This window comes from Heterodontus francisci, chromosome 18 (assembly GCF_036365525.1).
Source record: "Heterodontus francisci isolate sHetFra1 chromosome 18, sHetFra1.hap1, whole genome shotgun sequence".
NCBI lineage: Eukaryota > Metazoa > Chordata > Chondrichthyes > Heterodontiformes > Heterodontidae > Heterodontus > Heterodontus francisci.
This window is the reverse complement of record NC_090388.1, coordinates 45,905,841-45,933,346: the sequence shown is the minus strand read 5'-3', so window position 1 is coordinate 45,933,346 and position 27,506 is coordinate 45,905,841. Positions and strand designations below refer to the sequence as shown.

At 43.2% G+C, this 27,506-nt stretch overlaps 1 protein-coding gene across 4 annotated transcripts in view; it reads left to right on the top strand.

The window, feature by feature from the left end:
- The first annotated feature begins 2,334 nt into the window (after positions 1-2,334).
- The window catches only part of LOC137379591 (MANSC domain-containing protein 1-like), a 52,176-nt gene continuing 27,004 nt past the window's right edge, over positions 2,335-27,506 (top strand). For 3 of the 4 annotated variants that reach the window (XM_068050640.1, XM_068050643.1, XM_068050642.1), the window contains exons 1-3: positions 2,335-2,393; positions 2,541-2,623; positions 11,585-11,932. In XM_068050640.1, the coding sequence (XP_067906741.1) occupies positions 11,710-11,932 (223 nt within the window). In that variant the 5' untranslated portion in view covers positions 2,335-2,393; positions 2,541-2,623; positions 11,585-11,709. Of the gene's footprint in view, positions 2,624-11,584; positions 11,933-27,506 lie in introns of all 4 variants that reach the window. The other variant, XM_068050641.1, reaches the window with a different exon arrangement.

Below are 27,506 nucleotides of genomic sequence, written 5' to 3'. Positions count from 1 at the left end.
GGGATGTGGGCATTGCTGGCTAGGCCAGCATTTATTGCCTGTCCCTAATTGCCCTTGAGAAGGTGGTGGTGAGCTGCCTTCTTGAACCGCTGCAGTCCATTTGGAGTAGGTATACCCACAGTGCTGTTAGGAAGGGAGTTCCAGGATTTTGACCCAGCGACAGTGAAGGAACGGCGATATAGTTCCAAGTCAGGATGGTGTGTGACTTGGAGGGGAACTTGCAGGTGGTGGTGTTCCGATGCATTTGCTGCCATTGTCCTTTTAGTTAGTTGAGGTCGCGGGTTTGGAAGGTGCTGTCTAAGGAGCCTTGGTGCATTACTGCAGTGCATCTTGTAGATGGTACACACTGCTGCCACAGTGCGTCGGTGGTGGAGGGAGTGAATGTTTGTAGATGGGGTGCCAATCAAGCGGGTTGCTTTGTCCTGGATGATGTCGAGCTTCTTGAGTGTTGTTGGAGCTACACCCATCCAGGCAAGTGGAGAGTATTCCATCACACTCTTGACTTGTGCCTTGTAGATGGTGGACAGGTTTTGGGGAGTCACGAGGTGAGTTACTCACCTCAGGATTCCTAGCCTCTGACCTGCTCTTGTAGCCACGGTATTTATATGGCTACTCCAGTTCAGTTTCTGGTCAATGGTAGCCCCTAGGATGTTGATAGTGGGGGATTCAGCGATGGTAATGCCGTTGAATGTCAAGGGGAGATGGTTAGATTCTCTCTTGTTGGAGATGGTCATTGCCTGGCACTTGTGTGGTGCGAATGTTACTTGCCACTTATCAGCCCAAGCCTGGATATTGTCCAGGTCTTGCTGCATTTCTACACGGACTGCTTCAGTATCTGAGGAGTCACGAATGGTGCTGAACATTGTGCAATCATCAGCGAACATCCCCACTTCTGACCTTATGATTGAAGGAAGGTCATTGATGAAGCAGCTAAAGATGGTTGGGCCTAGGACACTACCCTGAGGAACTCCTGCAGTGATGTCCTGGAGCTCAAATGATTGACCTCCAACAACCACAACCATCTTCCTTTGCGCTAGGTATGACTCCAACCAGCGGAGGGTTTTCCCCCGATTCCCATTGACCTCAGTTTTCCTAGGGCTCCTTGAATCCATACTCGGTCAAATGCTGCCTTGATGTCTAGGGCAGTCACTCTTACCTCACCAAAAAACTCAATTAGGTTAGTTAAGCATGATTTGCTCTTCATAAATCTATGGTGGCTTTCCTTAATTAATCTACATTTGTCCAAGTGTCTATAATTTTGTACCAAATCATCGTTTCTAAAAGCTTTCCTATCACCGAGGTTAAACTGGCAGGTCTGTGGTTGCTGGGTTTATCCTTACACAATTTTTTGAACAAAAGTGTGACATTTGCAACTATGCAGTCCTCTGGTACCACCCCTGTATCTAAGGAGGCTTGGGAGATTATGGCCAGGACCTCCATAATTTTCATACTTCCTTCCCTCGGTATCCTTGGATACATCTCATCCAGTCCTGGTGATTTTCAACTTTAAGTACAGCCAGCCTATCTAATACCTCCTCTTAATTTTTTTTTAGCCAATCCAGTGTCTCAACTACCTCCTCTTTCACCATGACTTGGGCAGCATCTTCTTCCTTGGTAAAGGCAGATTCAAAATACTCATTTAGTACCTCAGCCATGCCCTCTGCCTCCATGCATAAATCCCCTTTTATGTCCCTAGTCAGTCCCACTCCTCCTTTTACCACCCTTTTACTGTTAGAAGACTTTTAGATTCCCTTTTATGTTCGCTGTAAGTCTTTTAAACTCAGAAATAATATATGGCAAATATTTCCTTTCGGGCATAAACTTCATTCCTAACATTTTTCAGTGTTGATAGCTTTGTATGCTAATCCATTATTCCGTATCCTAGCGTGGATCCGTTATTAAAATAGGAACTGCTTTCTCTATACCAATGGTGTCCATTGTGCAGCCCATGAGCCACATGCAGTCTCAATTCCTGGCAATTCTGCTCTTATGGGCACGGAGAATTGGAAAGGATGTAGGTATGTTCGTATCAGCAACATGACAGTACATTAATGGAACATTCGTTTAAACTTTATGTGTGGCCTCCCGAGGGTTCATGACATGCATTCATACAGTGCGCAAAGACAAAAAATCTTGATTGTGTTTGTAAATGCTTTCAGTCCATTGCAGTGATATTAATCTATTAGAGTGGGTTCGTGGTAATACTAACCAGGAGGGGGGGGGGGGGGAATCACAACAGCATTCTACTCAGAAGCAGATTGAATGCCAGACATAAAGTTCACAGCAACACACCCACATCCTTGAGCAGCTATTAAGTTCCACCCACATTCCCAGACACACAGGATTGTGAAGCAAGTCACTCAGTTTGTTCCTGCCCGGCCAGACCCTTTCTGGTATGTGTTGTGCACTTCAGCAGGGTTTGTTTTCTCAAGAAGGGGGACTTCTTTTCACAAAATGCTATAAAGAAATGCAAGAAGTTTTAAAGGTTCATTGCTTATATCCCAGGAAGTCACTTTAATAACCTAACATTTTATTGGTAGATTTCCAGGACGCCGACGTCACTAGTACGTTGGGTAACTTTGTTCCGAATTGGAAACTTTCATATCATGTGGTGGATTGAGAGGTATGTTGTTTTAAAGTTATTGACCTTACAATGTACTACTGTAAATGGAGTAGTTTGTGCTGTTTTGTTTGTATATTGAGGCGATGACCCCCCTCCAAAAAAAAAACGAAAGCAAAGGCGAAGAGGGATGGGTTGAATCAGAGTGTGGAACCGATCTCACTCTCTGCCCACACTCTACTGTCCAGCACTGCCTCTGGATTTTGGATTAGTCTTTACAGAATAAGAGCATTATATATTTTTTGAAAAGTCGTTGTATTTTGGCCCCTGACTTCTTGATCTTCTGATCGTTATTAATTCACTTTTTTGATTCGGACTCAGGCTGGCCAAGCAGGTTGTGGGGAAACTATTGTTCGAGCATAGATCTTCCCATTCCAAAATTGGCCAAATCCCATGTTGCTGTAAAATCATAGAATGACTACAGCACTGTATTTTTGAACACTAGAGTTAAAAAAAAATAGTTCCTTTGTAACCGTAGAGGTGTAAGAATTCCAATGGTGCTATGTGTAATAATGCACTGAAATGTGCTTTGGGACGTTTTTCTCTTGTATTTAAGCGAAATCGTAGTCATGTCTTTTTAGAATTACAAGAGCATGTTGGTACACATAGCGATCTGAGGAATTCTTATCCCAGACTTTCTATGTACTGTGCGGCAATTACAAAATAATACATAGAATTCATCAAACTGTTTTTCACTGAAGTGCCATAGTGACTTTTCTGTATTAGTTGCTTCAACTGAGTGGCTTGCGAGGCCATTTCAGAGGGCATTTAAGAGTCAAATCACATTGCTGTGGGTCTGGAGTCACATATAGGCCAGACTGGATAAGAACAGCAGACCAGACGGGTTTTTATGATAATCAGTAGTTTCATGATTATAAATCATTACTGAGACTAGCTTTTTAATGTATTAATTAATTAAATAAATACACGCCAGCTGTCATGGCAAGAGTTGAACTCAAGGCTGCAGATCATTAGACCAGGCCTACAGATTACTAGTGCAGAAACATTACCATTATGCTATTGTTACCTCATTGGTAAGGCTTGACCAAATTCACAGCTGTGAAAAATGCGTTAAAGACTGTGAAATCTCTGGTCCTCTGTGAAATCGGCCACTTTGCGAACTTCATGCGTTTTATTCATTGACGCAAGCTCACCTTGCTGATTGCTGGACATGTTGCGAACTTTGCACATTTTAGTGATTGACACAAGGCTCAACTCGCTAACTGGTAGATGAGGGAGGGCTTCCTCTGCAGTTTTGAGAGAAGCAGTCAGATAAGTGAGAATGGCAGAATGAGCAAATCAAAAATGGCCACTTCCATTACTTTTTTATTTTTATTTTTTTTTTATTTAGAGATACAGCACTGAAACAGGCCCTTCGGCCCACCAAGTCTGTGCCGACCAACAACCACCCATTTATACTAACCCTACAGTAATCCCATATTCCCTATCACCTCCCTACACTAGGGGCAATTTACAACGGCCAATTTACCTATCACCTGCAAGTCTTTTGGATGTGGGAGGAAACCGGAGCACCCGGCGAAAACCCACGCAGACACAGGGAGAACTTGCAAACTCCACACAGGCAGTACCCAGAATCGAACCCGGGTCCATGGAGCTGTGAGGCTGCGGTGCTAACCACTGCGCCACTGTGCCGCCCTGTAGCATATCGAGTGAAAGAATTTGGAAGCCAAATTCTGCATGGTGATGGTTTTGTACAAGCTGCAGTGTTTCATCGGATCACACACGGCAGGCAATGATTCAGTGCCACTTGGAGTCCAAAAGCCATTGCAACAGGAAGAGAACATCTGACACTGCACTGCTGGAAAACGAGTACGCAAAAAAAATGACTTCAGCTCTTTCTAAGACGTCGACAGAAAACTCAGAAAATTGGCAGTTGGTTACAATCGAGCTTTTGCAAGCGCCAACATACCATTGGAAAAAACCTGATCACTCAAAGCTGCAGGTATTCATTCAACGTAATGTGAAAATGTTGGTTGCTTGCCAAGTGCAAATAAACTACGACAGGACTACCTACTGAAGGTTTTTGCTACACATTGTAAGAAGATGAAATCTCAGGTTAATGCATGTGAGTCTTTTGCAATTATTTGTGATGAGTTCACCGATGAGCAAAACAACTATATGCTGCATGTTTTGTTTGTACAGTCAGGAAAGCTCACAACAGTGCCGCAGACTGTGTCGACGTAGAAGCTGTTAATTACACCAGTTTCCCAAGTGATAATCAAAACCATTCCAAAATACGGTGCAGATTTCAATAAAATGTCTGCTTTCATAAGTGACAATGCAACTTACATGACAAATTATTTCCAATTGGTGCTCCAAGATGTAATGCCGAATGCTGTCTATATTATATGTAATGCACATATAATTTCTCTTGGCAGTGAGCAGTGAAAAAGCGACTTTGGTAAAGTCGGCAAAGTGAGCTCTGGAAAAGTGAGTTTGGAAAGTTGACAAACTGGTCAGCTACATTAAAAAAGTCTTCAAACACTGCTTTAGCCACAAGCTTCGATAGAGGCAACACATCGCAAATGTGGCCTAAATGGCCGAAACTGGGGAACAAAACATCGCCCTTCCTCCAGAACCAATAATTACGTGTTTGAATTCTTGGCTTCAAGCAGTACAGTATCATGCAGCTCACCTGAAACAATACTCAGACTTTGTCTCAGAAGAGCTCACACTGACACCAAAAATATAGGTTTTAAGAGACATTGTAGCCCTTCTAAAAGATGCTCAATTTAATAAGGAGGTTCAGTTTGTTGCCAAGAATGCTACACGACTGATGGATTTAATCACTTGGTTTGAATATCGACACGTCACAATCCACAAAGCTTACAATATAGTGATGTACTGTTCTGGGCTGAAGCACAATCAAACAAACCAACACTCGGATGACACTGAATTAAATGCGTGTGCTCAACAGGTGTTTTCTTGTATGGCAAAGAAACTCAAACAATATTACTGCTAAGGGGCAGAGACAAGCAGTGAGGACAAAATGGCTGCGGTTTCAACAAGCTTCTCTGGCGTTCCTGAAAGCTGTGCATATCTTTGCCCCTGTACAAGTGCACCTGTTAATGTTGTATTTAAACTCAAGGCTTTGACCAAAAACTGTAGGCTGGAGATTCCTGCTTATAAAAGCATTGCAAAAGAAGCAATTTGTACTTTGCCTGACCTGCAGTTTTTAAACTGTGTGGAATACAGAATCCCACACCTTGCAAGGCTAACATGAAGCTGTCTTACAATTCCAACAAACTCTGTGGACACAGAGAGAGCTGTGTCTAAACACAGACAGATGTTCACAGCACAGATAGAGGAATGAAGAAAGAGACAGTTGCAGGTTGCTCCACATTCACCTTCAACCACTGGTTATATTCAGCTTTTTACAATAGTTTTTGAGTATACAATAAATGCCATGTTACGGACATGGGGTAGAGGTTTGGGTGGTTCCCACTGTTCACCTCCCAAGACCGCAGTCATGTTTTGTTTAAAATGATGAGTTAGCCCCTGAGAACTTTACTTGCCAAATAAACAGTGACAAGTTTTCCTGTAGGTTTAAAACAGAAGATTAACTATTTATTGAACAATATTCATTCACCAAAATATTTGCAACACCACTCACACATGCATTCATTCTCACATGCACTCTCAAGAGAAGGCAGATAGAAGGTAAAGGGTAAGAATTCAAGGTGTGGTAGGTGTTCGTAGTTTATGGTAAACCTGTTGAACCTTCTAAGTAGAACTGTTTTTTTTAAAGATGCAACTTGAGTTGTTTGTAGTCTTGATTTGTTGAAGTGTTGTAGATTTCTGGTGGTTAAGATTTCATATTGGAGGTGGCAGTCACTTTCCATTCTCTGCTGCATCAAGTTGAAGCGTAGAATTTGCAGCAGGACTTCTTTTTGTTCAGGCTTGGTCTTTCCACAACCCCTGGCTTGACTGCCTTCTGTGATGTCACTGTGATCTCTCTCTCTCTGTCTTCAGAGGGTTATCTTTTAAGGTCAAAATCCATCAAATTAGATATGTCTTTTTTAGTTGAAACATGGCCTTCTCCCCTGGTGTGACCACACAATGGACCAGGATGTGGAATCCATGGACATCCATTGATGTCTGGATGGGTATAATCCTGTTATAATGTGGCTACTTCACACCTTCTTTGTTTCAGAAGAACCTATTCATTTCAGGAATGTCTCTCGATGGTTTCAGGATGAGTGTAATTGACATCTGTTAGGGTGGAATGTATCCTTTTGTCCTTTCAAGACAGTAAGTTTGAATATACAGGCCGTCAGCTGACCTTCGGCAGCCATTTTGCAGCCCATGTCCAGTTTTTAAAGGAAAAGTCAATTTCAAAGATTCCACATTGAATAAAGTTTGTATCTTAAAAGTAGGAATATGACATGTCTTTACTGGGCATGACAGACATTTGAAACCAGAAACCTCTCTTGTCTTTTTCTTTGTTTTAAATAGATCATTTTCATGGTGTGTTGTGACACTGTGCAATTTACAATTTCAATACATGAAATCATCAAACTCACGATTCTTAAAATGCTGTGACTGTGAAATTTATAAAATTTGGCCATGAATGAAGATGGTTGGGCCTAGGACACTACTCTGAGGATTTCCTGCAGCAATATCCTGGGTATGGGATGATTGGCCTCCAACTTCCACAGCCATTTTCCTTTGTCCTAGGTATGACTCCAGCCAGTGAAGCATTTCCCCCTGATTCCCATTGTCTCCAGTTTTGTTAGTGCTCCTTGATGTCACACTTGCTCAAATGCTGTGTTGATGTCAAGGGCAGCCAATCTCACCTCACCTCTGGAATTCAGTTATTTTGCCCATGTTTGCACCAAGGCTGTAATGAGATCTGGAGCCAAGTGAATCTACAATAAAAACAGAAAATGCTGGAAATACTCAGCAGGTCTGGCAGCAGCTATGGAGAGAGAAACAGAGTGAATGTTTCAAGTCTTTGACCTTCCATCAGAACTGGGAAAAGTTTGAAATGTAATAGGTTTTGAGCAAGTGCAAGGGGGAGGGTGGGAAAAAGAACAAAAGGGAAGGTCTGTGATAAAGTGGAGGGCAGGAGAAATTAAATGACAAAAGGTGAATGGTGCAAGACCAAAGGGAGTGTAGGAACCAAGGACGTGTCTAGAGGAGGTGCGAATGGCAGCATCCTGAATAGCTGCCATCCAAAAACAAAAAGAAAAAAGAGAGAAACAAGAGAGGAAACAAAAACAAAACCAGCAGAAAAAAGGAATCAAAATGGAGGCAGAGGTCATGATCTGAAATTGTTGAAATGAGTGTTGAGTCCAGAAGGTTGTAAAGTGCCCAGTCGAAAGATGAGGTACTGTTCCTTGAGTTTGCGTTGAACTTCATTGGAACACTCTAGGAGGCCAAGGAGAGAAAGGTCAGATTGGGAGCAAGGTGTAGAATTAAAATGACAGGCAATTGGAAGCTTGGGGACATGGATGGAGATGTTCTGTAAAGTGGTCATCCAGTCTGCGTTTGGTCTCCCCAATTTTTTTTTATTATTCTTTCATGGCACGTGGGCATCGCTGGCATTTGTTGCCCATCCTTAATTGCCCTTGAAGCTGAGTGGCTTGCTAGGCCATTTCAGAGAGTAGTTAAGGGTGAACCATATTGCTGTGGGTGTGGAGTCAAATGTAGGCCAGATCAGGTAAGCGTGGCAGATTTCCTTCCCTAAAGGACGTTAGTGAACCAGATGGGTTTTTAGAACAATCAATGGTAGTATCATGGCACCATTGCTGAGAAGAGCTTTCAATTCAAGATTTTTTTAATTTATTGAATTTTTGAGAGGACACCACATCGTGCTTGTTGAATAGAGTATGCTAAATGGAAAGAAGTACAAGTAAATCCCTTTTTCACCTGGAAGGAGTGTTTGGAGCCCTGGATGGTGGGAAGAGAGGAGGTAAAAGGATAGGTGTTGCATTTCTTGCATTTGCATGGGAAGATGCTGTGGAATGGGAAGGGTTGTTGGGGGTAATTAAGGAGTGAATCAGAATATTGCCCTGGTGACAGTCTTTACAGAAGCTGAAAGGGGAGAGAGGTTAAGATGTGTTTGGTGTTGGCAGAAATGATGAAGGATGATCCAGTGAATATCGAGGCTGCTGGAAGGTGAGGACAAGCAGAACACTAATGTGGTTCTGGGAGGGAGGCGAAGGGGTGAGATCAGACATGCAGGAGATTGAGTGAATGCGATTGAGGGCTATTAAACCACAGTGGTTGAGGAAAAAGTAAGACATATTGTAAACACTGCTATGGAAGGTGGCATTGTCAGAACAGATGTGATGGAGACAGAAAAACTGGGAGAATGGAATAGAGTCCTTACAGGAAACGGGGCGGGAGTGAGTTTAGTCAAGGTAACTGTGGGCGTCAGTGCGATTTTAGAGGATATTGGTCAACAGCCTACCCTCAGAAATGGAGACAATGAAATCAAGGAAGGGAAGAGAAGAGTGAGAAATGGACCATGTGAAAGCAAGAGAAGGATGGAAATTAGAAGCAATGTTAAGACAACCCCTTCATCCCAGGAATCAGCTTAGTGAACCTTCTCTGAACTGCTTCTGACGCAAGTATATCCCTCCTTAAGTAAGGAGACCAAAACTGTATGCAATTCTGTAGGTCCGGTCTCACCAATGCCCCGTACAGTTGTAGCAAGACATCTCTACTTCTCTACTCCATCCCCCTTGCAATAACTGCCAACATTCCATTTGTCTTCCTAATTACTTGCTGTACACTAACGTTTTGTGATTCATGTACAAGCACACCCAGATCCCTCTGTACTGCAGCATTCTGCAGGGTCTCTCCATTTAAATAATATTCTGCTTTTCTATTCTTCCTGCCAAAGTGGACAACCTCACATTTTCCAACATTATACTCCATCTGCCAAATTTTTGCCCACTTCCTTAACCTAGCTATAGCCTTTGCTGACTCTTTTCTGTCCTCCTCACAACTTGCTTTCCTACTTTTCTTTGTATCATAAGGAAATTTGGCTATAATACATTTGGTACCTTCATCCAAGTCATTAATATAGATCGTAAATAGTTGAGGCCCCAGCACTGATCCCTCTGGCACTCCACTAGTTACAGTTTGCCAACCAGAAAGTTACCCATTTATCCCGACTCCCAGTTTCCTGTTAGTTAGCCAATCCTCTATCCATGCTAATATATTACCCCCAATACCATGAGCTTTTATCTTGCATAGTTACCTTTTATGTGGCACCTTATCGAATGCCATTTGGCAATCCAAATACACTACATCTACTGGTTCCCCTTTAACCACCCTGCTTGTTACATCTTCAAAGAACTCAAACAAATTTGTCAAACACGATTTCCCTTTCGTAAAACCATGTTGACTCTACTTGGTTGCATTATGATTTTCTAAATGTCCTGCTACTACTTCCTTAATAATGGATTCTAGTGTTTTCCCAATGACAGATGTTAGGCTAACTGGCCTATAGTTTCCTGCTTTTTGCTTCCCTCCTTTCTTGAATAGAGGTGTTAGATTTGCAGTTTCTAATCTGCTGGGATCTTTCCAGAAACAGGGGAATTTTGAAAGATTACAACCAATGCATCCACTAGCTCTCCGGCCATTTCCTTTAGGACCCTAGTATGCAGGCCATCAGGTCCAGCAGACTTGTCAGCCTTTAGTCCCATTAGTTTTCCTAGTACTTTTTCTCTAGTGATAGTGATCATTTTAAGTTCCTCCCTCCCTTTTGCATCTTGATTTTCTACTATTCTTGGGATGCTTTTTCTGTCTTCTAGTGTGAAGACAGATACAAAATACTTGCTCAAAGTCTCTGCCATTTCCTTGCTTCCCATTATTAAGTCCCCAGTCTCATCCTCAAAGGGATGAATGCTTACTTTAGTTATTCTCTTTTTATATATTTGTAGAAACTTTGACAGTCTGTTTTTACATTTCTTGCTAGTTTACTCTCATGCTCTAATTTTTCCCTCTTTATTATATTTTAGTCATCCTCTGCTGGTTTCTAAAATTTTCCCAATCTTCTGGCTTACCAGCATCGTTCATCTTTTCTTTTAATTTGATACCATCCTTAACTTCCTTAGTTAGCCATAGATGGTGTATCCTTTTCATAGAGTCTTTCTTTCTCAATGGAATATATCTTTGTTGAGAGTTATGAAATAGCTTCTTAAATGTGTTCCACTGCTTCTCTACAGGTCAGCGAAGTAATTTGCTCATTATCTGACCTTTTTGAGCAATCATGATGTTTAAACAATAAGCCTGTGCATGAGCAGTTGTTCATGTGCTACTGCTGGTGCTGTGTAGTCTGACCTGTAATATAAATGAAGTGGATTCTACCTTCCCTAGAACTCCAGTATAACACAAAAGCATTTCTACTTGAAGTGGTTTACTAACATTAAGGACATTAGAAGTGGTTCCGTTAATTCTATGCTTACTTTTTGTGTCTTGGTGTTTTAGCAGTGATATGTATACAAGAAATATGTGGCGAATAAAAAAGTACTGGGAACAGGAGGGAATAGTAAGACCTGTAGGAGAAATCTGATAGGGTGCAATTGCATGTGGTCATCTCGCAGCCTTCATTTCAAGTCCTCACTGATGTGTTTAACCATCCACATTTCTCCTTGCTGCTGCTTGGTCAATGCATCACAAGGAATTATTGTGGGAAGGACACCCATTTTCTACTTGGTGAGGGTCATCCTTAAATGCAGACATTAGTCAGCATAAGGATTTAATCATTCTTTTAGGGTTCTCCAGGAGGTGGCTCAGTGAAGGAGGCTACTTGGTTGCTTCCTTGTTTTTTATTTACATGTCAGCTATTTAGCTTTTGTTTAAAATATTTTCAGTATTTCAGTCATCAAAGTGTATTGAAGAATTTGATATAAAGTTATCTAAATTATTGGTAAAGGAGTGCTGTCAGTTAACCCATATATTCAATCTCTTTTATTTTCAAATTGACAGGACTTGGTTCCCACTTATATATTGAAGACACCACATTCTCAGAACTATCCAAGACTTTGCATTACTCTCCATCTAATGTGTCCAGAGTCATTGCCAATTAAATGCCTAAGCATTTGTAAATCAATATGGTTTGGCATCACAGTGAATCATTTCTGTTGTTGCTCTTAGCAATACTTCCAAACCACAAGAGTCTATTGCAAGAGTCCAAGTGCACTTTCTCAAACACCGTGGATACCATAATTGACATAAAGGTTGCCTTAGCAAAAGGGCTGAAGAGCTTGGCGCCTTTCCACACAGACAATGCAGAGGAGTGCCTTAATAGGTGCTGTACTGACCCACCTATACCAGGTAAGCAATGATTTGAAAAGGTAATTGATATCATTCTGCAGTATATCAATTACCACATTGAAGCAAACTTTCAAAATATGCAAGCATCTTGTGTTTGAAGAGCAGTAAGGTGACAAATAATTTATTGACCAAAATAACTTTTGGATTGGGTAAAAGTACTGCTAAAAATAATTTAAAACTACCAAAATATCCAGGGTAATAAAACAGAAAATGGTGGAAATACTCAGCAGGTCTGGCAACATCTGTGGAGAGAGAAACAGAGTTAATTGCTGGAATTTTTCTGAGGTGGCTGAAGTTCCGCCGCCAGGACTGAAAGCGGGAGGCAATACTGCTTTGGCGGGCGGCAGGACCCAGAGCTGCATTTTGCCGGTGGCAACAAATTAAGGACGGCAGCCTTCCCCCAAGAGCTGCTGACCCAGCTCAGCAGGCAGGCCCCAGTGATCGGAGAGTGTGGGGTTGCTAAGGGCTGGCGGCACCGTTGCTGCGGGGGTGGCCATTGCTGCCATGGGCCCCTTCCGTGGAACATGATTATCCCTAAACGAAAGCCCTGCCCCCTGGAGTCCACTGGGAAGCCATGGTTTCACTGGGCAGTCTGCCTTGCAGCAACGAGCCCTCCTAACGCGGGCAAAATGCCCATGGGGGCAGTAAGTGGCCCTGCAGGACAGCATGCCAGGAGCAGCACCAGGCATTCCTAAAAATGAGGTGTCAACCTGGTGAAGCTACAACACAGGACTACTTGCGTACCAAACAGTGGAAGCAGCATGCAATTGACAGTGCTAAGCAATCTCACAACCAAAGCTTTGCAGACCTGCACATCTGATCGTGAATGGTGGTGGACAGTTAAACAACTAACTGGAGGAGGAGGCTCCTCAAATATCGTCATCCTCAATGATGGAGGTAATGGAGTGAATGATGGTGGACAATTAAACAAATAACTGGAGGATGAGGCACCACAAATCTCCCCATCCTGAATGTAGGAGGAGCCCAGCACATCAACGCAAAAGACAAGGCTGAAGCATTTGCGACAGTCTTCAGCCAGAAGTGCCAAATGGATGATCCATCTTGGCTTCCTCCTGAGGTCCCCTGCATCACAGGTGCCAGTGTTCAGCCAATCCGATTTACTCCACGTGATATCAAGAAATGGCTGAAGGCACTGGATACAACAAGGGATAAGGGTCCTCACAGCATCTTGGCTGTAGTACTGAAGACTTGTGCTGCAGAACTAGCCGCCCCCCTAGCCAAGCTGTTCCAGTACAGCTACGACACTGGCAGCTACCCAACAATGTGGAAAATTGCCCGGTTATGTCCTGTCCGTAAGAAGCAGGACAAATTCAATCCAGCCAATTGTCGCCCCATCAGTTTACTCACGATCATCAGTAAAGTGATGGAAAATGTTGTCGACAGTGCTATCAAGTGTCACTTAAACAGCAACAACCTGCTCACTGATGCTCAGTTTGGGTTGTGCCAGGGCCACTTGGCTCCTGACCTCATTACAGCTTTAATTCAAACATGGACAAAAGAGCTGAACTGGGAGTGACTGCCCTTGATATCAATGCAGCATTTGACCGAGTGTGGCATCAAGGAGCTCTAGGAAAATTGAAGTCAATGGGAATCGGTGAAAACTCTCCGCTGGTTGGAGTCATACCTAGCGCAAAGGAAGATGGTTGTGGTTGTTGGAGGCCATTCATCTCAGCCCCAGGACATCGTTGCAGGAATTCCTCAGAATAGTGTCCTAGGCCCAACCATCTTCAGCTGCTTCATCAATGACCTTCCCTCCATCGTAAGGTCAGAAGTGGGGATGTTCTTTGATGATTGTATGATGTTCTGTACCACTCGTAACTCCTCAGATATTGAAGCAGTTTGTGTCAGTATGCAGCAAGACCTGGACAACATTCAGTGTTGGGCTGATAAGTGGCAAGTAACGTTGGCGCCACACAAGTGCCAGGCAATAACCATCTCCAACAAGAGAGAATCTAACTGTCTCCCCTTGACATTCAAAAGCATTACCATCACTGAATCCCCCAACATCAACATCTGGGTATTACCATTGACCAGAAACTGAAATGGACTAACCACATAAATACTGTGGCTACAAGAGCAGGTCAGAGGCTAGGAATTCTGCAATGAGTAACCCACCTCCTGACTCCCCAAAGCCTGTCCACCATCTACAAGGCACAAGTCAGGGGTATGATGGAATACTCTTCACTTGCCTGGATGGGTGCAGTTCCAACAACACTCAAGAATCTCGACACCATCCAGGACAAAGCAGCCCACTTGATTGGCACCCCATCCACCACCACTTTTGTTCCCTCCACCACTGACACGCAGTGGCAGCAGTGTTTACCTTACACAAGATGCACTGCAGCAACTCACCACGCTTCTTTTGACGGCACCTTCAATCCCGCATCCTCTTCCACCTAGAAAGATAAGGGCAGCAGACTTGTGGGAACACTGCCATCTGCAAGTTTCCCTCCAAGCCACACAACATCCTGACTTGGAAATATATCGAAGTTCCTTCGCTGTGGCTGGATCAAAATTCTGGAACACCCTCCCTAACAACAGTGTTGGTGCATCTGCACCAGATGGACTGCAGCAGTTCAAGAAGGCAGCTCACCATCACCTTCTTGAGCAATTAGGGATGGACAACAAATGCTGGCATCGTCAGCGATGCCCACATCCCATGAAAACGAATAAAAAAAACTGGCCACTTAAGTGGCTCAATTAACCGCCTGGCAGCTTTCCCGCAGCTGGCAAAATAGTATGGCGGTGGGAAGACATTAGTCATGCTCCCCGATTTCCTGTGCCATTTTGCCAGCCTTTCTGCCTCCACGCCTGTCTCCAAAGCGCTGGTAAAATTCAGAGTTGGTCCATGATTATTGTTTCATTGCACTTCTGGTGAACGTAACAACTACCACCACTGGTGCACTGTGACTGTAGTGTGTACTATATACAAGATGCACTGTAGCAACTTGCCAAGGGTCCTTTAAGAGCACCTCCCAAATGCACAACCTCTACCACCTAGGAGAACAAGGGCAGCAGGTGGAAGAGAACACCAGCACCTCCATGTTCCTCTCCAAGTCACACACCATCCTGACTTGAAAGTATATCACTATTCCTTCACTGTCGCTGGGTCAAAATCCTGGAACTTCCTCCCCAATAGCACTGTGGGAGTACCTTCACCGTGCAGATTGCAGCAGTCCAAGAACGCAGTTCACCACCATCTTCTCAAGGGCAGTCGGGGATGGGCAATAAATACTGGCCTTACACCCACATTCCCATCAATTAATAAATAAAGATAAAAACTCTGTGACGATACAACTTATAGATTGGATTTGACAACAATAGTTGCTAAATAGGTAATGATCATCTTTTTTGCATTGTATCCTTGCCATTGGTCTTTTCAGGTTAAATTGTTGGTCCTAACATTGGCAAGTCTTCATGTTCTTGTGTCTTTTTAAGATTATGTTCAAATGTCACGTCGTGCTTCCCTTTTCCTTATAACTGAAAAGGCATTAGCCAAATAGTTCAAATTAAGGACATAAGGGACATCAAATTCCAATGGTTTGGTAGGGTGAATCTAACTCAAGTGATTGGAATATGGGACAAAAGAATATGCTAGTTTGACGTCACTTTCAGGAAATGCCCTAAATTCTCTTGGAAGCGAGAGAGGGTGTATGATAACTCTGCCTTGTTGTGCTGCAGCCATGCAACAGGATGAGATAAGACCAAAATTACATTTATGCTCTCGGATTCAGCAATGTAATTTATGCTGCTAGAAACCAGAGTAACTTAAACCATGATGAGAGCTAAATACTGCGGATGCTGGAACTCTGAAATGAGAACGAAAAGTGTTGTAAATACTCAGCAGGTCTGGCAGCGTCTGTGGAGAGAGAAACAGAGTTAATGTTTCAGGTCTGTCACCTTGCACCAGAACTGACAAAGGTTAGAAATCTAACAGTCTTTGAGCAAGTGAAAGGGGGAAGAGGGAAGAAGAACAAAAGGGAAGGTTTGTGATAGGACACATTCCCGAGAGATTAAATGACAGAGATTTCATGGCACAAAATGCAAATGGAGTGCTGAATAGCTGTAATAAAATACAAAGCATTTGTTCAGAGAGAGTGCCAATGGCAGAATAATGAACAGCTCTGCCTGAAAGTAAAAGCATGATAAACAAGTTCAAGACCAGAATATGGTTAATAAATAAATAAATAGAAATAATGGGGCTCATGGTCTGAAATTATTGAACTCAATTTGGTGTCCAGAAGGCTATAGAGTACCTAATTGCAAGATGAGGTGTTGTTCCTCGAGCTTGCGTGAGCTTCACTGAAACACTGCAGCAGACTGAGGACAGAAATGTAGGCATCAGAGCAGGGTGGTAAATAAAAATGGCAAACAACCAGAAGCTCAGGGTCATGCTTGCGGACTGAACAGAGGTGTTCCACAAAGCGGTCGCTCAATTGGGGTTTGGTCTCCCCAGTGTAGAGGCGACCGCATTGCGAACAGTGAACACAGTATATTAAATTGAAAGAAGTACAGTAAATCATTGCTTCACCTGGAGGGAGCGTTTGGGGCCTTGGATGGTGAGGAGAGAGGAGTTGATAAACAAATTGCACTTATACAGTGCTTTTGATGTAGTAAACTACCCCAAGTCACCTTGTAGGAGTGTAATCAGACAAACAAATTGACACCTAGCCAAACAGAAGACATTATGACAGGGTGACTAAAAGCTTGGTCAAAGAGACAGGCTTTAAGAAGTGTCTTTAAGGAAGAGAGAGCGACGGAGAGCTTTAGGAAAGGAATTCCTAAGCTTTGGACTTGGATAACTGAAGGAAATCGGGGATGGACAAATACGTGAATTGCCGAGTTTCAAAGAAATCAGAACTTTGGGTTGGTCTTTTGACAGTTTGTTTTTGCTCTTTACTTTTGAGCTCCTAGTTTAATTTGGAAATGTCTCTGGAGACAATTTTTCATTTGGATATTCCTTTAGAATGAAATGAAGGCTGAAAATGTTTTCTCCCCATCAATGCAGGAGATCTAGATCCTCCTTAAGATGTAGTCTCTAGCCTGAATAGCCTCAGAAGATCATTTCTCAATATATCTGTGGTGTAATGTGTCAGAAAAAGACTTGCATTTATCCAGCGCCTTTCACGACAACCAGAGATCCCAAAGCACTTTACAGCCAACAAAGTACTTTTGAAGTGTGGTCGCTGTTGTAATGTAAGAAATGTGGTAGCCAATTTGTGCACAGCAAGCTCCCACAAATAGCAATGCGATAAAGACCAGATAATCTGTTTTTGTGATGTTGATTGAGGGATAAGTATTGGCCAGGACACCGGGGATAACTCTCCTGCTATTCTTTGAAATAGCGGCATGGGATTTTTATGTCCACCTGAGAGGACAGATGGGGCCTTGGTTTCACGTCTCATCTGAAAGATAGCACCTCTGGCAGTGCAGCACCTCCCCAATACTGCACTGGAGTGACAGCGTTGGGATTTTGGTGCTCAAGTCCAGGAGGAATCTTGTTTTGTAAGATATCTGCAGAATGACCTGGAGCTTCCACTTATTGCAGGATGCTCTGCATTGTAGAGAACCTTATCTGATCGTGCTACAAAAGTTAGCATTGGATACAGCTGCTACCCCTGCTATTTGCTGCACAGCTCTGGAGAGTCTTTGCAGGTCTACATATCATTGAAATGCTCTTGAAACATTTAGCTTTTCAGGGCAGAACCTGAAATAATTGTCTAAGCACTCAACAGCCAGTATCTGACATATCCTCAGCCTCAGCTCACATTCCACTTCCAAAACCTCATCCTTTGGCTTTGTTATGATTTGTATCAGTTTTTCATCCAGACTATCTTTATAATTCCAAGTTGACCTATCTGAACTGCTAAATGCAAGTGAAATGGTTCCTGATGGAGTGGGCTAATTTCTGCTGGCAGTTTCAGCTGTTGAAGGTTCCAGCTTTAGTTCTTCTTTTTCCTCGCTGAAGCATGCCTGTGGTCTGAACCCATCACTGTAATGTATACTTTGCCTGGTTCAATTTTATTACTTTCCTACATAATCTTAAAAACATCAATTAGAGCATTTTGAAGCACCTCTTTTACAAAGAAAATGATCCTAACCTATCCTCATGACCTTATGATACCCAGAATCTTCTTTGTTGCTTGCCTTTGTACCTTAAGGCCGATAATATTCTTCCTATGATTAGATGCCCAGAGCTAGTCCAGATGGGATCTGACCAGTTTCTTATAAAGCAACTGTAATGGTGAGGGCTTGCCCTGGTACCCAAAAATGCCTTGAGAGTCAGATGTCTTGTCCAAACGAGCGCTCTTTATTACGAGCATTCAAAGAGAAGTCCTACTCTCACGAATGATCGTAGGGTTTCTATTAGTGCAATGTTTGAGCAGTCATTTTATATAGTTTACAGGAGGTTTACTTGACAAGCTGTTCCTTAAATTACATCATCTCCCATGTACTGTCTTCCGTAATCTCATCCTGCCTTGATTATATTATTCATCTCGTCAACTTCCTGATTAGGTTATTCATATGATTCGGGTGTCTCCCTCCTGACCTCATTACCTTGTGATTAGGTTATTCATGTGTTTCAGGTGTCTAGCAGGCACACTTTTCTCAAGTTTCAGGGACCTAAGTTATGCCAGGTATCCCATGATCCCCATACGCTAGTGTTCACTTGCAGACCCCCCACATTTTGGCCCTTGGCTAGCGCCTGGCCCTAGGTAGCCATTACCCTAGAATCCTCTGCCTGTCGAAAAATCTGGGGATCCTACTGGTTTCGATGAGCTTCGGATCCTTCCCTAGCATCCTCTTATGACCTCACTTGTGTCCTTGTGACCAGCCTTAGTCTGGGATTGATACTTTCTATTATTCTACATAAATTAAGCAATTTTAGTTAAGCCTGCAGTACTCCTGGGGTATACCACTTCAGTTCCCTCTTTGGCCCTTGGCTACTAGCAAGATGGCCAACTAACGCTAAGTGCTCCTTGCATGCTCCATCACTGTTGGCCAGACAGGCGGTTACATTTTCTAAATTATGTCTAACACCTCAATTTAGGTGCCAGGGTACAACATTCAACCATAAGTCCAATAGCAATTAGCAACTGTACCACCACCAGTACATGGGAATCAATTCTAATCCAGGGGTGAATGTCCACCCTAATACCCCAGTCCCAAACTGTCTCCCACCACGATGCGTCCTCCAGTTTGGCTTCCACATCCTGTCCCAGTTGTTTGACCACCTGTTGGATTTGGTGATACTGCTTCATTGCTGTCCGGGCCACTTCCCTCACCTTCACGAGATGATGCAGCAGTTTAGGGATTCGCTTCCCCTCTGGAAGCAGGTATCTCAACAAGTCCTCCGTTAGATCGTCGTTTATATTCATCCACTCCCTGTGGGGAGGCCGGATGTGAGTTATCGCCGAATGTCCGATTGTCGTTGGAGCCCAGGGTTGGAAGCAGAAACTCGAGTTGATCACTGGGCAGTGGATGTTACCATACTGGTGTTGGGGCTCGTTGGTGGTCACGCAGTATCGCCCTTCTCCACGGTGTGCCACCTGCGTCGGTTCATGGCAGGCACTGGAAATTTCAAGGGTATAATTTAGGGTGCTATTAAAACCATGCACAGCCCTCATCCCTATCCCCATGGGATGTGGACAGACAACATTATTCCCTACACCCAGCCAATGAAATCCCATAAGGAGGGAATCTCTCTGGGTCACATATTTGGGTACGAGGTAGTACTTTGGCCAATTGCTATCTCCTATGATCTCTGTATTCTCTGCCCGAGAAGGGTTTGGATGCCCCTGGTTCTTTAGTATTTTGCTAGCATGTTGGTTAAATTCAAATCTAACTTAAAATTCCATTTAAACATTGCTTTGCTCAATATGATTTAGAAGTCAACAAGCTCATTATAGCTAACAGCCGTAATTCATTAATAAATACTGACTGGCTCTACACAATTATTCTAGCAATTCAATTTTTTTAAATTAAGAGTTCCAATTGAATTAGTGAATCTGGCTGTGCAGTTCAGCCACAAACCTAGCCAATGTGCTTATGTACACTTAATGGAGTCCAACAACCTCTCTTGTTCAGGATACAAATAATGAACAGATTACCCAAAATGGGAGCCTGCAGTCAACATTCACGTTGGTTAGATAATTTAATAAAAAGTAACTTGAATAGAACTTAATCCAACAAGTAACTGCATACAGATATAACGGGTTATAAAGTTAGAACTATAGTGGATACTGACGCTAGATTTATGTATGACTGCTTTAAATATAAAGGGAACCTTCATTGCCACGCTTTGCAACTTCAGGCACTTCTGTTCCCTATTCCCAACTGCCCTGAGATACTCCTTAAGCATACTAGTTTGTTAACCGTGACATTTAACGTTCCACGCGCCCGATCGCAATTGGCATTAATCGGGTTCTTATAGAACAGGCCTTGTTGGGTCCCCCAGTCAACTGACTAGGTTACTTCCGCGATCGTGGTTGCCAGACATATCAGCAGTACTGTGGTTTTCATGGTCCTGTAAAGAGAGAACATAGCGGACGCCAGTCATCACCAGTTAGTCCTTATTATTCTTTGCGTTTCCATACTCCTTGATCTGTGTCCAGTGTTTCCACCGACATTTCCCTTCCACATCCACACGTACAAGTGTGGTCATCGGGACCTGATACGATCCTCGCCAGTGAGGTGCTAAGCCTGGTTTTGCAAGTAGGACCCTAACCATCACTTGATCCCCTACTCCTAGCAACCTTTCCCTGTCCTTTAGAATAACTTCCAGGTTCTGATGTTCCTGACTTAACCACAGTTGAATTGAGTCTTCTTTAACTTGCTGCAAAAGTTTGAAAGGTTAAAACTGGGTTTCTGCCAGACTTTTACAAGGCTCTGGACTGATCTGCATATTTTGAAAACAAACTGGAACTTCATCCCCAGTTACCAGTAATTAGTTTTAAAATTGCACTGAAAATCACAAATTCAAGCACACAAACATCATGTGCCAAATAAAATAAATAAATTAACACACATCCATAGATAGAAAAGAGTAGCACATGCGTTTAAAGGAAGGAAAACAGAAATAAATCAATTATGTCAACGATCCCAATTCTCCTTACTTCAAATGTCTTGCACCCAACTATAATTACAACCTAAAGGAAAAAGATAAACTCTCACAAAGGCAGACAAACTCCAAGAGGTTATGCAGCAGCTTTTCACAGTCATTTGTGACTACTTTGGTACTTCTAATGTAATTTCTACCAATTGTTTTCTGAAACGTGTTTCTATCTCTGGACTTGCTGTTAATTTGTTTCTGATTTTGGGAATGTTTGTGGACTCGCCGGCAGAGTCCCATATAAGAACTGATTATGATCATAATTGCCTTATCCTTCTGACCTTTCTTTTGGCCCTTCCACTATGCTCTTTGTGCTTCTGGGGTGGGAGGGGGGTTATTAGATTTCCGCCCACCTTTTTTCATTTTACTGGTCAAATTTTCATCTGCTGTAAACCTGGTAAGGGACCCCCCACCCGGTCCCCAATCTAGGCCTTCTGCACTATTAGTCATTCTGTCAGCGTGTGGTCTGCCCGAGCGGTATTGACCTGCGGGATACCCTTTAAATCCCCATGGGCGGTATTGACCTGCGGGATACCCTTTAAATCCCCTATGCAGCTCGACCTCTTGTGAAGATCTGCGGTCTCTCTCAGCACGGTCTCCTGCATGGCAACAACCTTCGGGATACCTCTAAATCCTCTGCGCAGCTTCACCTACTTACTGGCTCTGCGTTGCGGCTTTCTCAGTGTGGCTCTCTACCCAGTTCTCTCAACTCGTGACCTACACCAGTCTCCCCTTACAGCAACAGTATACCCTGTTAGTTTTATCTTCTATCTCTTTGCTAGTTCATCTCAGTATCTTATTTGCCTTTTTATTGCAGTGAATCAAATTGCTGACAGCTTGTTTTACTTTGTACAACAAGATTATATAAGTCTCTTCGACTCGCCACATTTTAGCCCTGTCTTTATGGCTGCTCGCCAGCTCTGGCGAACACTGGCAACTGACTCCCACGACTTGTGATCAATGTCACAGGATTTCATGTCGCGTTTGCAGACGTCTTTAAAGCGGAGACCTGGACGGCCGGTGGGTCTGATACCAGTGACGAGCTCGCTGTACAATGTGTCTTTGGGGATCCTGCCATCTTCCATGCGGCTCACATGGCCAAGCCATCTCAAGCACCGCTGACTCAGTAGTGTGTACAAACTGGGGATGTTGGCCGCCTCGAGGACTTCTGTGTTGGAGATACGGTCCTGCCACCGGATGCCAAGTATTCTCCGGAGGCAGCGAAGATGGAATGAATTGAGACGTCGCTCTTGGCTGACATACGTTGTCCAGGCCGCGCTGCCATAGAGCAAGGTACTGAGGACACAGGCCTGATACACTCGGACTTTTGTGTTCCGTGTCAGTGCGCCATTTTCCCACTCTCTTGGCCAGTCTGGACATAGCAGTGGAAGCCTTTCCCATGCGCTTGTTGATTTCTGCATCTAGAGACAGGTTACTGGTGATAGTTGAGCCTAGGTAGGTGAACTCTTGAACCACTTCCAGAGCGTGGTCGCCAATATTGATGGATGGAGCATTTCTGACGTCCTGCCCCATGGTGTTCGTTTTCTTGAGGCTGATGGTTAGGCCAAATTCATTGCAGGCAGCCGCAAACCTGTCGATGAGACTCTGCAGGCTGGGGTATAATTCGAATGTATATATATATATATATATATATATATCCAGGCGCTGCTCCACATGCCACTGACCACCTCCAGGCGCTTACCCATTGTCTCTCGAGATAAGGAGGCCAAAGAACAATATATATATATATATATATATATATATATATATAAAGGAGTGTTCCCTTGTGCTCACAGTTCCACCAGAGTTCAGAGTTCAGTCCGGCTATTTTACAGCGGCGGCTATCGGGTCGTGCGACAGTCCCTTCTTGGAGAAGCAAGACGCTTCATTAGCATGTTTAAATCAGACTGATTTAAATTTAACAGCTGCCGTCTGGGTTTCCCCAAGGCTGCCAGCTTCAGAAAGTAAATGCTTTTTATAGCATTCCTGTGGGCAAGGAGGTGCCATGGCTCCTCAAGGTAACCTTGCTGTGGCTGCTGAAGGGAGCCTTCCTCCTCCCCGCTGTGGAGCCTGGCCTGCACTGCAATTACCGACCTGTCCCCCCCACAGCAACCCTGATCTACAGCCCGTGAACCCTCCCGGTTGCTAGTGACCGCCCCCTGGCGCGGCCTCCTGCCGCTGGTCATTCTCCCTCCACAGCTGGCCAAGTGTTGATTTGTTCACCTGCCGTGGGAAACGGAAGAAAAAAGTATTCATGTCCCCGCTAGGTTCCCTCACAACAACTGCATTCCCCTCTCTCTTCCCCATGTGAGAAACGTAGCCCACTTAATAATAATTTACACCAAGTCAAACTCTGAAGAAGTAAGTTTATTTAACGTTCTTGCAAGATCGGGTGTCCTACAAGCAGGCACACCCATTAACATATTCAGTTCATGTTTATACAATACAAATCCATTTGTCCACGCCTTTATTTTACATTATTGGTTATAACGTATTATGACACTAACCTATCCTATGGTTGCTACAGTCTCCTCCTCTGTTTACTTCTCCCCCTACTCTAACTTTCTAGCCCCTAACTCTTGTTTTTGTTTTACCTTATTTGGCTCCCCATTGTGTGTGTTTTAACTTGCAGCTGTCAGTTACTCATTCACTACATCCTTTGTTCTAACTCTTGCTGTTTTTCTTTTCTCTGCCTAAGCACAATTTTTAACTGCCGTAGTGTCTCAGGGTCTTTACTTACATACCCTTATCAGTTCCCTTGTTCAGTGATATCATTATGTTGTGTAGAAATGACTTCTTGGTAATTTTCCACAAGCTGTAGAAACAACATTTCAGTATTTCTTATTCTCACAATTCCCCCTTTTCTTTTACTTAATCCTTGTTGTTTTCTACATACTGAGGAGGAGTCTCATATGTCCTCTCAAATTCTCTGAGCATTATTTCAGCCGCCTTTTCAATGTCTGTATTTCCATTGATACTATCCACTCTGTCATAATTTATAAATCTTTGTTGGTTGTAATAAATATAATTTATCCAATCTACATTTTTGTTAATCGTGACCCACCAAAACAAAGACTCGAAACCGGCGGTTATTTGGTTTCGGGCCTTGAATTCTTCAGGTACCCCTCTTGGGACCCCTATGGAATCCATGTACACCTGGTCGTCAAAAGAGTTTGCTATCGCTTCCCTTTTACCCCTTTCCCTCGTTATTATCTTTTGTTTCTCAAATGCCAAGGTGAATGGTATTGCCAATTGAACAATTGCGCACGTCCCCTTCCACTGGGAGGGTAGGGTCTGTCTCAGGATTTTTCCTCCGCAATACCACCATAAATCAGCTCTGGGGACATTCAATGATGAGTAGTTCCCTCCCCTGACTCTTCCAGTTATGTCCTCAGTCTCTATGCATGACTTCAACTCTCCCATATTTCTGGTTAGCTCCGCACCGTGTCGACTTACGCATGATGTGTGATTCACACTGGTGGCTAAAAATGAAGGAGTCCTTGAATCTTTTTTCTCTAGGGGAGGGAACATTAATGACAAGGATATGCAAGTTTGAATACCCCAAGCCGTCTTATCCTGATATAGGGCTAACATGCATTCCATGCCCTTTCGGTCACGCTCCCACCCCAGCGGGAAAGGTACTACTTGAGCTATCGGTCTACCAGATGCACAAGCATAGCAATTGTTTTTGTTCAAACTTTTTACAGTATATTTTATCCATTCTACCCAGGCATTTGTGTCCCCGTAACCAGTTTCTATCTCAATTGTCTTTCTCAAGTCTTTTACCTCTATTATTTTTACTATGTTAGGATCGTTATGAAAGGTCCCTTTTAGTTTGTTAGATGGTTTACCAGTCTTATCTATTGTTACCTGAAAACAACATTTTAATTCACCTTTCTTTTTCCTTTCTCTAACTGTTACTCCAAACACCTTGTTGTCTAATTGGAAGTGGGTAGTTTTGATTTGTCGTTCTTCTGTTATTGAGCCATTCCGATGGCGTTGGATGGATATTCCACCAGTCGTTTCTGTCCATTCGCTTCTTTTTATTGTCAAATATATATAGGGTTGCATTCCTTATCTGGACAATCTGGGCCTGGTTTTATGGGGCTCTGGTGAATGGATATAATCGGTGGGAGTGGGTCTCCTGTTAGTAGTCCATCCCCATAATAATGGAGGGACTCCACATGATAATTTCTTTGGTTATGTATGCCCCCACATGGGATTAGGAAACATAAGTCTACTTCTACCACCTGAGGGTCCTGGCTCTTGGGGATTTCTGTGTACCGTTGTCCCCGTCAGTTCCGTCCCACATTGTTATTTTTCCCATTACTGGGATGACTAATACTGCATACAAAAACATCCAACCCATTTTAATCTGGTTCTGATTTCCTGGCTACTTTTGAAAAGAAAGAGAGAGAGAGAGAGAAGGCACACAATATTACAGACAGTATTTCCGTGCTCGCGCCGCTATATCCGCTATATAAAAAAGTTTGTTACTCAAAAGTCTTTTTAGCTTTAGTTTCAATGGTTCTTCTGTTAATTCGGTTGTCCAAGTTCCTTCCTCGGCCGGGGGGTTGTATCGGCCCCTTGATTCTTGTGTAGTGGGTCCAACCTCTTTCTGCCATTCTTATGGCTGTTTCAGTGGTTAGGAGAGTCTGGTATGGTCCTTCCCAGTTCGGTTGTAGTTTAGTCTCCACGATTTCACCAGAACCCAATCTCCTGGTTGGATCTTGTGTACTGCAAATTCGAAAGGTGAGGTCTGTGCTAACAGGCCTTGCTTCCTGAGGAATGACAATGAGGAAGACAACGCCAGTATATAGTTCTTTAGAAACGAATCTTTAGTTTCTAAGGTTGGCATCTCGCCCCTGGTTCCCATATAGGGTAATCCGAATAGCATTTCATAGGGGGACAGTACCACATCTTTTCTAGGGGCTGTCCGAATTCTGAGTATCGCTATAGGTAAACATTTTGTCCAGGGTAACCTTGTTTCAAGTACCAGTTTGGACAGGTGTTTCTTTAAGGTCTGATTCATTCTTTCCACCCGCCCCGAAGAGGGAGGGTGCCAAGGGGTATGGAAGTCCCATTGGATTCCCAATCCCCTAACTATTTCTTGTAATAGCTTCGAGGCAAAATGACTTCCTTGGTCTGAAGTGCTGTGGCTGCCACAGCTTGCACACACTCTGGCCATCCCTTTTAACTATTTCATTGTGGTTTCTGCCACTTAAAATCAAAGCTCGCTCAGCAAAGCTACTATTCCTAACTTGGCTATATTTCCCATTAAGCATAGTGCCATGCCTTTCTGCTCACTTCCACATTCCCCCCCTTTATCATTCTATGATAACCTTCTCTCTACTGATCAACTTATATATGATTATATATATTCACTAGGATTATGTGGATCTATTTACTCAAATAACATTTAAACAGTATAATATAAAAGCAAATATAAAAAAACTCAACAACTGCTGAATCAGAAGGGTAGGCTGAGCCACCCTCGAACAAGGGGGCGTGTATTAGCCTGGTCAGTATGTTTTTCATTCTAACTTTCCCCTAGGATTGTCATGTCTGGGTGATAAGAAGAGTGCTGTTGAAGTACAATGTCTCTCTCTCTCTCTCTCGCTGTACCAGCTGCAAGGCCAAGTTGCCTCTGCAGCCCTGAAGTTATGAAGTCATTTCTGATAAGCTGTCCCTCCCTGCAGCACTGAAGCTAGCTTGTTAGCAATACATGACTGATTAATTGTTTCATCTTAAATGTTCCCATGTAATTCTGTTCTTAAAAATTCTAAAATCTAAATTCTGTTCTCACAGTCCCCCCTTTGATTCTTCAAAACATTTTAAAAAATCAATCCCTTGATCCCACCTAGGTGCCTTTAATGGTCTCTATTTGTCTAGAAACAGCCTTCAACACCCAGAGGGGTCGCACTCAATACGTCGCCTGCTTGTGCCATAAGAGGGGCCTGCGGTAACTCTGTAAAGGCATAAGTTTTGCAGGGGCTTCAACTACTTGTTTACAACATAAAAGGGTGGAACACTTGTACAATTACCATCTCATTTAAGCTTCACTGTTTTTCTCTGGCTTCATCTCTATTAACAAAAACTTTCTGCGCTTCTCTGAGCAGTTCGTCCAATTGTTTTTCACTCCATCCATCTATCTTTTGAATTTTCTTTTGGATGTCTGGCCATGATTTTGTTACAAAATGGACTCGAAGGAGTCCTTGGGCAACCGGGTCTTCTGGATCTAAACCTGAATATTTCCTCATTGTGTCCCGTAAACTCTGTAAGAAATTTGAGGGAGTCTCATCCTTTTCCTGTCTTACTTCGAAGGCCTTATTCAAATTTTGTGATTTCGGGACAGATTCCCTAATGCCTTTTACTATCAGATTTCTAAGGTCTTTCATCTGGCCCCTATGGCCGACGTTATTGTTCTGCCACTGCGGGTCT